Source organism: Coenobita brevimanus, chromosome 57 (genome assembly GCF_032717465.1).
Source record: "Coenobita brevimanus isolate Jiangsu-jjx chromosome 57, ASM3271746v2, whole genome shotgun sequence".
Taxonomy (NCBI): Eukaryota; Metazoa; Arthropoda; class Malacostraca; order Decapoda; family Coenobitidae; genus Coenobita; species Coenobita brevimanus.
The window spans coordinates 37,656,559-37,669,617 of record NC_137010.1 but is presented as its reverse complement, the minus strand read 5'-3'; the positions used below and the strand labels follow the sequence as shown (position 1 = coordinate 37,669,617).

The 13,059-nt window shown below is 44.4% G+C and overlaps 1 protein-coding gene across 1 annotated transcript in view; it reads right to left on the bottom strand.

The window, feature by feature from the left end:
* Positions 1–13,059, bottom strand: part of LOC145401961 (maltase-glucoamylase-like) — a 234,475-nt gene that overhangs the window by 20,709 nt on the left and 200,707 nt on the right. Inside the window, exons 34-35 of the mRNA XM_080274065.1 lie at positions 5,300–5,429; positions 3,204–3,337 (exon numbers count right to left, since the gene is read on the bottom strand). Coding sequence (XP_080130191.1) covers positions 3,204–3,337; positions 5,300–5,429 — 264 coding nt within the window. The remainder of the gene's footprint in view (positions 1–3,203; positions 3,338–5,299; positions 5,430–13,059) is intronic.

Genomic DNA, 13,059 nt, shown 5'->3' with positions numbered 1-13,059 from the left:
CATAGAGTCAGCTTAGCACAACAAATCTCTTGGAAGCAGATTTTGCAGGAGAGGTAATATTATGATCTTTCGAAGAAAAATCCCGAGAAAATGAAACCCCAAGTATGTTCAGAGATGATGCAGAATTGAGTTGGATATTGTTAAAAATTAGAGGATACACCTGCGGACGATTTTGACAAGTTGAAAAACGTAAGAACTGAGTTTTTGATGCATTAAAAATAAAAAGAATTTTACCCCAGTCAGCGATATGAGCCATGTCAGACATTAGGTGTACCACAGTCTCATCCCTTGTTAATTGAAACAATTGCTCAGAAGGATGCTGTGAGAACGAATGGAATGGTAAAGGGTGGAGTGATCTCCACATGAGTGCATAGGGTTAGATGTACAGTTCAGGTCATTGATGAGTAGAAGGAAGAGGATTGGTGATAGGACAAAGCTCTGAAGAACACCACACTGATAGCTCTAGAACGGGGGGGGAGGAACCTATGTCCTATTAAGGGCCATTAGGATATATAGGACAAAGCTCTGAAGAACACCACACTGATAGCTCTAGAACGGGGGGGAGGAACCTTTGTCCTATTAAGGGCCATTAGGATATTTTTAACATAATTCGCGGGCCATACAAAATTATCAACTTGAAATCAACTGTAGCCCAGTACATTATATATATATATATATTCGTTCATGAGTTTATGAAATTGCATTTATGAATTGCCTCACGGGCCTGATCAAATGGTCTTGAGGGCCTTATACGGCCTGGAGACCGGACGCTCCCCACCCCTGCTCTAGAAGAACGGTGGCCGTCTACAACAGCAGTTATAGAACGACCGGAAAGGAAGCTACAGATGAAGGCACAGGCAGAAGGACAGAAACATCATGAGGGCAGTTTGATGCCCCTCCTGACCTGACCTGTTGCCCTTTTGAAATGACCAATAATCCTGGCCCAACCACCTGACATGACCAAACCTTTGTCCTGTAAGGCTTATGCCCCTCCTGACCTGATCTACGCCCCTCCTAATCTGACCTTCGCCATTCATGACCTTGTCTATGCCCTCGCTGACCTGACTGGTGCCCCTCCTGGCTTGACTATGTTCCTCCTCATTGCCGAGGGCAAAGCTGATGGTCTGACAGGGCTTGAGCCGGGAGAACAGTTTTCGTCCGTCCATCCGTCTGACCGCACTTAGGCTACCGGTCACAGTCAGACTGATTCAAATGACTGAGGTGCGAATTCTTTTTTTTTTCTTATTCACAAGAATATAATAATGGTGGTAGGTGGTGGCGACCATCATCCACTCACTTGAGGTAATGCTGCCTACTTCTTCCTTCACATTTATCATTCTTTTTCTATCTGCCCTCCTCTCTTCCTATGTCTCACCATCATCCACTCACTTGATGTACGAGTACAGCTGCCTATTTCTTCATTCACCTTTATCATTCTTTTCCTGTGTCTGCCCTCTTCTCTTCCTATTTCTCACCATCATTCACTCGTTTGATGTAGTGCTGCCTACTTCTCCCTTCACTTCTATCATCTTTTTTCTGTGTCTGCCCTCCTCTCCTATTTCTCACCATCATCCACTCACTTGATGTAGTGTTGCCTACTTCTTTCTTCACATTTATCTTTCTTTTTCTGTGTCTGCCCTCCTCTCTTCCTATTTTCCCCATCTTTCTCGTCACTTTTTATTACTCTTCTTTCCTTTTCAGGCGGCTTACATTGAGTGACAAGCCTAATAGTTTCCTGTAAGCCAGGAAACCATTTACAACGCTGGGTGGTAACCATATAACCAACACATACGTGTTCCCTGCGTGTCAACAAGTGGATTGTCGGAGGGTTAGTGCCCCTCCACGTATAACAACTAACTGAAAGACAAACGGCCACCCCTTACTGAATTATGGCGTCTGGCTATAGACAGATAATCATGTCATTAGTATAATTGGAAAGGACGTACAAAATGCTGTAAATTATGCCATCAGCACATTTTTTATACAGCGCACTAGATTCTGGCAAATTGAAATAAAAAATAAAAAAACTTAAATGTCCGCCTGTGTCGTTATCTCACTACGCCATGAAGGAAAGCAGAGAGGTAAGGAGACAGTGAGGTAGGTAGGGAGACAGGTAGGCAGGGGGTTGGTAGGGAGGTTGGTAGGGATGTAGGTAGAGTTGTAGGTAGGCAGCGGGCAAGTGAGAAGTCGAGTGAGTGGGTAGTTAGGCAGGCAGGCAGGCAGGTAGGCATGAAGGAAGGTAGGCAAGGAGACTGGTGGGGGAATATGTAGGGGAGTAGCCAGGGATGTTGCTAGGGAGGCAGAGAGATGGACAAGGAGGTAGTAGGTAGATAGACAGGTAGATAGAGTAGATAAGCAGGTAGGTAGGTAGGAAAGTAGGTAGGCAGGGAGGAAGCAGACAGAGAATAGGTAGGAAGGTAGGCAAGGAGGTAGGCTGGGAAGTCATCAGGGAGGTAGGTAAGCAGGGTAGCACGTGGAGAGTCCGGTGGGTAGGTAGGTAGGTAAGTAGGGAGGTAGGTAGAAATGTAGGTAGACAGGATAGCAGGTAGGAAGGCGAGTGGGTGTGTTGCTAGGTAGGCACGGAGACAGGTAAGGATGTAGCCAGGAATGTAGGTAGGCAGGGTGGTATAAGGAGGTACGGTAGGTAGAGAGGGAAATAGTGAAAAACAAAAAGAAGTACAAGTTAATCTCTTCTATTCTAAAGGGATAATTTTCAGCCTACTACCTCCCGCTTAATGGATTACATTGTCCAACAGAGTGGGCTGCAAATCCTGTAATCACTGGGTAACGAAGAATCAGCTGTACACGGTAAGGATTCTACAAGCCTTCGTCTTCGGGACGCGCCAGCCTGGCAATGTGTAGTTAGTATCTGATCTGCGCCCCTCTTAACCTAGTACCCCCCCATGACCTGACGCAACTTGACTTAACTACCTGACGACCTGGCCTAATTGCATAACGACGTAACCTGACGTGACTTATGACCCTCCTAAATTGAGCTATGCCTTCCAGAAATAACTATGCCCCTATAGATTTGATATGTGCCCTCTTGACCTGATGTGATAACCAAACTTAAACCGATTAATTCTAAAGAGACAAAATTTGTTTCACTTGATCGAATGACCTAACCAGACATAACCTTACTTATGCCTCTCCTGATCTCACGTATGCCCTCCTGAGTTAGGCCCCGCCTGACCTGACCTGACCTGTGATGGAGTGCGCCATGTCGGTCCAGTTGGACCTGTTGTCGCCAAGCCAATGCCCAGACCACTGGCCGCTGCCCGGGAAGGTAGACCGAGTCACCACCAGACCGCGCTGCCCAGTCACACTCTGCACCACTCTGTGGTAGACAGACAGATACTGTATATCAGAGGGTCCCAAACGGAGAAGAATATCCCCCTGAGGGAAAATTTGGACATTCCAGGGGGAAGGGAGGCATAAACATATAAGGCCAAAACTGACACAGTAACTTTTGTATTGTACTTTTGGTTATAGATTTTGTATATTTTGTGGCCAAATGCTTTTTTGGCTTTAAATCTGCACTTTTTTAAAGAGCAAAGTTAGAATTTTTGTCCTCAAATAATTAGCATGCTATATAAAAATACAAAAGCTCTTGAATATTCTCATAACTCTGAAAAAATATGTATAATACTGCTAGATTTCTTCCGGTTACAAGGTAAAAGGCACCGCTAAATGGGGAGAACAGCTCTAGAGTCCAGAGTTATTTAAGATTAAATCTCCCAAAGGGGTGGGGGAATTCCCCATTTTGAGAGTAGGAGGAGATCATCAAAAATATTCTCGCAATTATGGGGAATGACCAGCAAAATTTGGGAACCCGTGCTGTAGACAGACAGATAATAATGTAGGTAGGTAAGTAGGTAGATATGTAGATAGGCAGGTAGGTAAGTAGATAGGTAGACAGACAGACAGATAGGTAGGTAGACAGAGATAGATCTAGAGAGATAAAGATGGATAAATATATAAATGGATGGATGGATGGATGACTGGATGAATGGATGAATGAATAAATGGATAGATAGACTAGCAGGTAAGTAGGAAAGCAGATGGGAAGGTAAGTAGGTTGCCAGGGAGGTAAGTACCGCCCAATGATAGTTTGTACATTTTTCAGCCTGGTATTCTGGTAATGACGTGATGGCAACACTCATGGGTCTGAAATTCACGGGGATCGGAGTGAGTCGGGCGGGTGTTGCCATCAAGTGATCACCATAATATTGTGGCAGAACCTGACCGAGAAAGGTGCAATCTTTTGTTCATGATTGTACAGCAAGTAAGCGGGGTATGAGAGAGAGAGAGAGAGAGAGAGAGAGAGAGAGAGAGAGAGAGAGAGAGAGAGAGAGAGAGACAGACAGAGAGAGAGACAGACAGACAGACAGGCGGACACACAGACAGAGACAGAGACAGACAGACAGACAGAGACGGAGACAGACAGACAGAAAGAGACAAACAGGGACATACAAAAAGACAAACAGAAATACAGACAGAGAGACAGGTAGAGACAGAGACAGAGACAGACAGAGAGACAGTGACAAACAGGCAGACAGACAGAGACAGACAGACAGAGAAACAGACAGACAGAAGGAGGTGAGATCATGGTCACAGGCAATAAAAGGAAAACTAAAACTTGCACTATGAGCGGTGTTCTTTAAGCTCAATAAAATCATCTGCTAGCGATATATATGAACAGAATAAATAAGATGGCCGTTTACTAAAGGCGAAGGTTTAAGGGACAGATAGTGTCCAGACTTATTGAATATACTGTATCTTACACGAGATGCAAGACAGCCACGAGAGCTAGTTCGATTTCGTAGCTGCTGTTGTTAAAAAAAAAAAAAAAAAATCATTTTATTAACTAAATAACTAAGAGAACTTCAGGATTTAAGAACAGGATAGAGAGATGGAATTTGCAGATTTGGTTGGACTGGGTGGAACAGACTAACAGCCAATACAGTAGGTCAGAGTGGAGAAAGATGAGACAAGACTTCGCCCTACAGTAGACTAACTTGTGCTGTTGCTCATGATGTGTTTGATGCAGAAAGATAAATACAAAGCAAACCTATCTTTGAGTCGTCTCTTTCTGTGCCCACCAGTCCAAAGGTACAGACAGATAAAAATATTCATAAACACTGAGGCAATCAGTCTGACATAAGTGGATAAGCATAGACCAGTTAAAATTCAGTTAAAATAAATTTATGTATATTGACTGAACTGTGGGTTTACGATCATGGGAGGGGAAGTTCTGCGAAGTTCACTTCCCTTGTAAACACAGAGACAGCCTTCATACCTATATGTTGGCTCAGTCTGTGCCCATCCGTATAGGTTGTGGACGTCATAGTGGGTGAAGTTACCATCTTGGGCTGACAGGCACAGAGTCTTGTCGCTCATGCGGTGTGAAGGACCTGCAGCTGCCGCCTCTGTAAGGGTGTATAACGTAAGAATTTTTTTTTTAAATAACCTGGAAAGATGCAAAAGTTTCCTTTCCAGAGAAATATCGATTAACAGAGCCAACATCCAGATCAGTTTCGAAATACATGGACACATTGCCTTTAAGAGACTGTCGGGGTTTGGTTAAAAGGACAGGGAGCCAGTGGAATAAAGCTCCTGAGCTGACCATTACAGTTTACCGAAAAGGTCTATCTATCTATCTATCTATAGCCCGACGCCCTAATCCCGCAAAGGGTGGCCGCAGACAAAACGCCTCCAAGTCACTCTGTCTCCCACCAATTGACTACCCTCCCCCCAACTCACTCCCCCCTCCCTCATATACCTCTCAACTCCATCCCTCCACCTCATCCTCGGTCTACCCCTCCCTCTCCCTCCCTCCACCTCACCTACATACACCCTCTTAGTCAGTCTTTCATTCTCCATTCTCTCCACATGTCCAAACCACCTCAGTGTATTTCTCCTAATCTTTTCAACCACATCCACATCTACCCCACAACGTTCCTTCACTTCTTCATTCGTCAACCTGTCCCTCCACGTCATTCCACATGCTCCTCTCAAGTAACTCATTTCCACTGCTCTCACTCTTGACTTGTTCCCCTCTTGCAAGGTCCACGCCTCGCTTCCATACGTCAGGGTAGGGATCACAATACCATCATGCAGTGACTTTTTAACTTCCATACTCACCTCCCTATTTCTCATCACGGCTTTCAGTGTACCAACAAACTTTCTTCCCTGCTGTACCCTTTCACGTACTTCATCCCCCAAAGTTCCATCCTTACTCATCACACTACCCAAGTACTTGAATGCACTCACATTCTCCATATCCTCACCATCCAACCTCACTGCACACTCTGTGACTTCATTCCTCTCAAACACCATAACTTTACTTTTGTTTACATTAACTTTCAGCTTCCTCCTCCTACACACTGTCCCAAATTCATTCACCAAACCTTGCAACTCCCATTCATCTTCACTCAACAATACTGTATCATCAGCAAACAGCAACACCGGAAGCTTCCAAATCTCACCCTCATTCGTTAGGGCCAGCCCCACATCCACTGCCCTACCTTGCATCTCCTTTACAACCCCATCCATATATATATTAAACAGCCATGGAGACATCACACACCCCTGTTTCAGTCCCACACTGAGATCAAAGAACTCACTCAACTCACCATCCACTCGCACCGTAGCCCTAGCTCCTTCGTACATATTCTTCACAGCACTCAACAATATCCCCTCCACTCCATATATTCTTAATACCTTCCACATACCTTGCATATCTATTCCGAAAAGGTAAAGGGGGATTTTATGCTTCGGTCGTTCTCAGCCTATGGGTGTTCTGCTGATGAATATGGAAAATTGAGTATAAGTGCATTCTTATTTATAAGTCTTGTGAAATTTCTTGACAACATAATTATATGACACTGCTTAGAACATCAAAGTATTAGGAACTTCTTCATAATGCTCCAAGATTCTAACAAAATAAATAAATCTGCTTTTCAGTATACATTATTTCTTGTATTCAGTTTAATATAATAATAATTACTGTCTGCTTTGTCCTTGTACTGAGGTAAATGAAAATGACCTCTTCGAAGGAGCACTGCCTTGCCCTGACAAAGACGCTCGTGCATCCCAGTGATCAGCGAAGCTGGTGTATACTGGTTAGGTACAACTGTACTGGACAATTTCACTGTTAGGGATCAGTTGTAAAGTGTTCCCACTCAGAGTAATCACCTGAACCGATTCGGTAAGATTTACTGAGTCAAACTTCCTTTCTAAGCCAATGTGACAGGTTCTTCCAAGTCATACCCAACAGTGACGGAGTAGCTGATCGTGGCGGGTACCAGACTTGTTCCAGAACATGAGGTGGTAAGGATCTCTGGGGAAGAAAAGCTAATCTCCTTTGGAACTTAAATACTGGGACTTATAATGTCCAAAACCTTGATGCTAGATTTTTTATTCTACTTGAAGTACTGAGATAGGTCTTACTGAGGTTAGAAGATCAGGTGGTCATGTACTGTACTACAGAGATCAACATGAAAGTAAGTATCATGGTGCAGGATTTCTGACCAATAAATACATAAATGACAATACTGAAGAATTCTCTGGGAAAAACGAAAAAGCTGCATGACTAATAATAAAGCTGGACAAGACATGCAAGATAAATGTAACCCAGGTCTACACTATGGTGAATGAACACAAACTCACCTGACAAAAGTATTCTGAACAAAAACTCACTGGGCAGAAATTCATCGACTAAATGCAGATGACAAAAAGCTCACCATAAAAATATTCATTAGCATCTCTTATTAGGAATGGTTTAGGAAGGTACAGTATGCAGTTTTTGATGGACAACGCCCTTCTCATCCACAATTTTGCACAGTTACTAAAAAGGATGACACCCTAGCCAACTAAATGGTGTTGCATGTAAGGAGAGAGCAACCTCCAAGTAAATGAGTAAAGGAAAAAGTATGTGGCTTTTAGAAACGTTTAAAGAACCTACTCAAAGATTTGTTCACAGGCAGAAACTCGACAGGAATGTTCCTGAGAGCTGTTGGACACTGCTTCCATTTCTACACACTTTAGTATCTGAAAAGATACGACTTTTTCATAAAGGGTTAATTTTATACTTCCAAGCCCCCCCACACAGTGCCTTTGGAGGGCACTGCAGGTGGGGGCTTGGAATGTTCTAAGCCATTCAAAGGATGATCGACTGCCTTTATTATAACGAAAGTTGGAGCGATTGAGAGGTCAGCATAGCTGGATTCTCTGAAGTGAGGCGACCTTGGGCATGGTGAGACCATTAGTGATGGTTACAGGTACTACTGGTCCAGCTGTGATGATGGTGCCCATCTTAGGGGTGTCGCTGTGGCAGTTGCTGTTCACTTTGTCTCTTGTGTCAACCGAGTTACTCCGGTTGATGAATGTATAATGTTGGTTAGACTGAAGCACTCCTTGGGCTTCATCTCTCTTACTGCAGTGTACACTCCAACTGAGATGAGCGATCTTGAAGAAAAAAAGCTATTCTACACCAAACTTGACTCTTTTGTGGAATAGTGCCTCTTGCAGAATACACGCCTGTCATCGGCGCCTTTAATGCAGATACTGGCACTGACAGGGAGGACTTTAGGAATTGGGTAGTCCTAATGGCTCTGGAACCAGGAATGCCAATAGCTCTTACCTTCTGAATTTCGCCAAAACACGTAAATAAATAATTGCTGGATCCTGGTTCCAGCAGCCAAATATTCACTAATGGACTTTGTATCCCAATACCGTAGGTTGCTAAGGAGATTGATCACATTCTTGTTAGAACTCACTGGAGGATCCTTCAGAAATGAAGAGATTTCAGGGGTGCAGTGTTCTTTGCTACTGATCCCAGACTTGTTGTTGCTACTCTAAGGCTACAAATCAAAACTGAGTGATTCTCAAGATGCCATCAATCTTGAGGAACTCAGGGATGAGGAGTACAGTATGCAGTGGCAGTGCAGTCTCAGATCAGTTTGAAGTGTTCAGTGCTGTTGAGGATCCTATTGAACGATGAGATACCTTTAAATGTGCTACCCTGCCAGCAGCTGATGAGTGTACTGAAGACTGCCTGAGATCAAGGAGGGGATTCATCTCGCAAGGGACACTGACCACAACTGAGAAGGAAAGAGGAATAATCCCCTCAGCTAGACTTTATTAGATCATATAGCCCTGCTACGGTGACGGGAGAGCGCTATCTCTCCCAGCATGGCAGCCACCAGGGCTGGGAGCGAACTCTCGACCTCACAGTCTCAAGCCCGACACCCTACCAATGAGCTACTGTGCTCCCCCAAAAAACTGTGGAGAGTTGTGCTGCCAGACTGGATGAGGATCGGGAACAGCACAGACTTCTGTCTTGACAGGAACGAGTTTCACTGAGAAGGGACAAGGAGAGGTATGTCAGGGAAAACACTGAGGACATGGATGGCAATTTTCATGCAAATGACCTTGACTCACCTACCATGCCCCAGAAGAAGCTCCACTCCAGATTCACCTCTCAGGTAAACTCTGTTCGGAAAGCAGATGGACGACTCGTATTGGGGGCAAGTGAGTAAAGAGCTCATTCTGCTGAGCAGTACTTTGAGCAGCTGTATATAGCTGAACCTCCCAGTGGAGAGCTTCTGTTAGCTGTGTGCAGCAACTGATTGCTGTCCCTCCAACTGAAGAAGTAATGCCTTCTCTAGATAAAATCAAGAAGGCAGTGGCTATGTTGAAAAGTGGTAGAGCAGCTGGTGTTTGTGACATCCCAGCAGAACTGATCAAAGCTGGGGGTGAAGCGTATCTGAGACCATTTGCTAAAGTTTCAGAGGCCTAAGTAAAATGGATTCACGCCCAAGAAGTCTACTGTTGACCGTATCCTAGCTCTTTGAGTTCTTGTGGAATGTCATCTTGAGTTTCGACAAGGGTTGCTAGCAGCCAATGTGGATCTCAAGAAGGCAATTGACTCAGTAAATCGGGAGTTGCTATGGGAACTCCTGTGACTCCGTGAGATCTCCCCAGGGATAATCTGACTGATTGTTGGCTTGTCCTCAAATGCTGAGAGTGCTGTAAAGTGTGTGAGGGTGGATGAGAACATCCAACTTCTTCCCAGTAAGTTTTGGTGTATGATAGGGAAGTGTCCTTGCTCCCACACTTTTCAACACATGTATGGATTGGGTACTGAACCGGGCTGTGAGTCAAAGTCACTTTGGGGTATCAACTGGCAATTTCAGGGTTACCAACCTTGACTTTGCTGATGATGCCGTTATCCTAGCAGAGTAACTGGAGACACTGCTGAGTGCCCTCAAGGAATTTAATGAGAATGCAAAGCTATTGGGATTAAAGGTATCTTGGACCAAGACCAAGGTCCAGGCATTTGATGGCTGGTTGGATGAAGCAGTTCAGTCTGTCCAAGCATGTGATGAGGGTATAGAAGTCTTGGAAAGATTCACTTATCTTGGTAGTGTGGTCCATAACAACAGTAGATCAGACAATGAGATCTCTTGCAATATTGGTCTGACCTATGGGGTTATGGATTCACTCAGTTCAGATATTTGGTGCTGTCATTTTTTGTGTAGAATGACGAAAGTTCGCATCTTCAAGGCGCTGGTACTCCGTGTTTTACTTTATGGCTGTGAGACGTAAACACTAAACAGTGACTTGAAGCTGCAAATTGACTCCTCTGATACTAAGTGTCATTGCAGGATCAAGGGATATCGCTGGTACAACCGGGTGCATAACGGGCGACTACTCCGTGAGACTGAATCAAGGCCTATTACCCACATAACATGTCAACGCCAGCTCCAGTTTATATGGGCATGTGGCCTATTTTCCTGAGGCTGATCCTGCTCTGAACGAGTTAATCCAGGGTAGAGGAAGCCAAGGGGAAGCCCACGTAACTCATGGCTGGATCAGGTCGATCACTCCTGTCGGGAGATACTCAGAGGAGGAAGAGCCGCTGCCTGGAGGGTTGCAAAGAGGGACCCGCATGGGTGGAGTTACAAGGTGAATGAAGCTATGTGCCCCGCAGTATTTGTCCTTTCTTGACTGATTGTATTTTACGAACTACAGCATTCAGTGCTACCATGTTACAAATGTTACGAATGATGCTCTTCTCTGCATCTTTTACAAACAGTTTAGTAATGAACTGGTTAGATCTGAGCTAAAATTTATTGTCTAGCTACACAATTGTTTTATCAGAACTGTAAATGAACCTGGATTCAGTGGGCTTTTGTCCTCATGCGTTTTTAATCAGTGAGTTTTTGTCCAGTGGGTTAATGTCCAGTGAATTTTGTTCTACCACCCTATGTTCTGGCATCAGCTAATTTCGACAAAGAAACTTTTTTTTTTTCTAGATTTAGAGAAAACTATGAAAAAGCACAAGACTCCGTATACATTTATGAAGATTTGGTCAAGGGAAGAGAACAGAGACTGAAAGGCTGACCATAAATCTTTCACCTTCACTTGGCGAAGACTTTCGTTCTTTCGCAGCCTAATTCCCATAGCTCAGTGGCATAATAAAACACTACTATACCCCTGCATTCTTACCATAGTACTTTGTGAGTGGCACCATAATCTAGTGTTAATCTCTTGCTTTAGCCCGGCATTCAAGATGAAGTGCTGGTAATTTTCCGCCTAGACAAAGTTTTTTAACAGCTTTCATTGACTGATCGCAAAGATACCATTGTATTAAAGGCCCGTCTGATGGCAACTGTACATTTTGGAAAAGTTGTGGGTAATGAAAAAGTAGAACTCTGCAAATGACCTAGAGCAGCTTGTACAGCACCCTACCCGTATCCCTGACCGCCTTGGAGAGAGCTCCAACATACTTGACCTCTTCCTCACAACTAATCCTTCTGCTTACTCTGTTAATCTTTTCTCTCCGTTGGGCTCCTCCGATCACAACCTTATTACCTTAACCTGTCCTATCACTCCGGTACGGCCTGTGGACCCTCCAGGGAAACGTCGTCTGTGGCATTTTGGAGCAGCAGACTGGGAGGCCCTCAGGCAGTACTTCTTTGATTTTCCCTGGAATGATTATTGCTTCCATGGCCGTGAGCCATCTGAGTGTGCCTTGCGCATTACGGAGGTTATTCTCTCGGGCATGGAAGCATACATTCCTTTCTCATCTCCTTTGACTAACGCAAGAAAGCCTTGGTTTAATCACGCTTGTTCTAATGCTGTCCGCAACAAGGAGAAGGCCTACAAAAGGTACTGGAGCCAACCCACCCCTGAATCACATAATCTTTACGTTTCTGCCCGGAATCGTGCTAAGTCTGTTCTTCGCTCTACTAAAAATAATTTCATCCATACTAAATGCTCTCAACTCTCCAACTCGAATTCTTCCCGCTCCTTCTGGCACCTTGCCAAAAATCTTTCTAACAACTTTACCTCATCATCGTTCCCTCCTCTTTTCTGCTCTGATGGTTCTGTAGCTATTTCTTCTACTGATAAAGCAGATCTCTTCGCACAGACTTTCTCCTCCAATTCCACCTTAGACGATTCCGGTGCTGTTCCTCCATCACTTCCACCCTCTGACTTCCTCATGGCTGACATTAAAATTTCTTCAGTTGATGTATTTTCTGCCATCACTGGCCTCAGTACTAACAAGGCATATGGGCCTGATGGGGTCCCTCCTGTTGTTCTCAAGAATTGTGCTTCTGTGCTTACACCCTGCCTAGGCAAACTCTTTCGCCTTTGTCTGTCAACTTGTACCTTTCCTTCTTGCTGGAAGTTTGCTCTCATTCAGCCAGTCCCAAAGAAGGGTGACCACTCCCAACCCTCCAACTATCGTCCCATTGCTTTAACGTCCCGTATTTCAAAAGTTTTCGAGTCAATTCTTAATAGAAAAATTTTAAGGCATCTTTCCTATCACAACCTTCTTTCCGATCGTCAGTATGGGTTCCGTCAGGGACGCTCCACTGGCGATCTTCTCACCTACCTTTCAGACTCCTGGTCATCCTCCTTTCGGGACTTTGGCGAAAGCTTTGCCATTGCACTTGACATCTCAAAGGCTTTCGATCGAGTCTGGCATAAATCTTTAATTTCCAAACTGCCCTCCTACGGTTTCTATCCTTCTATCTGTGCCTTCAT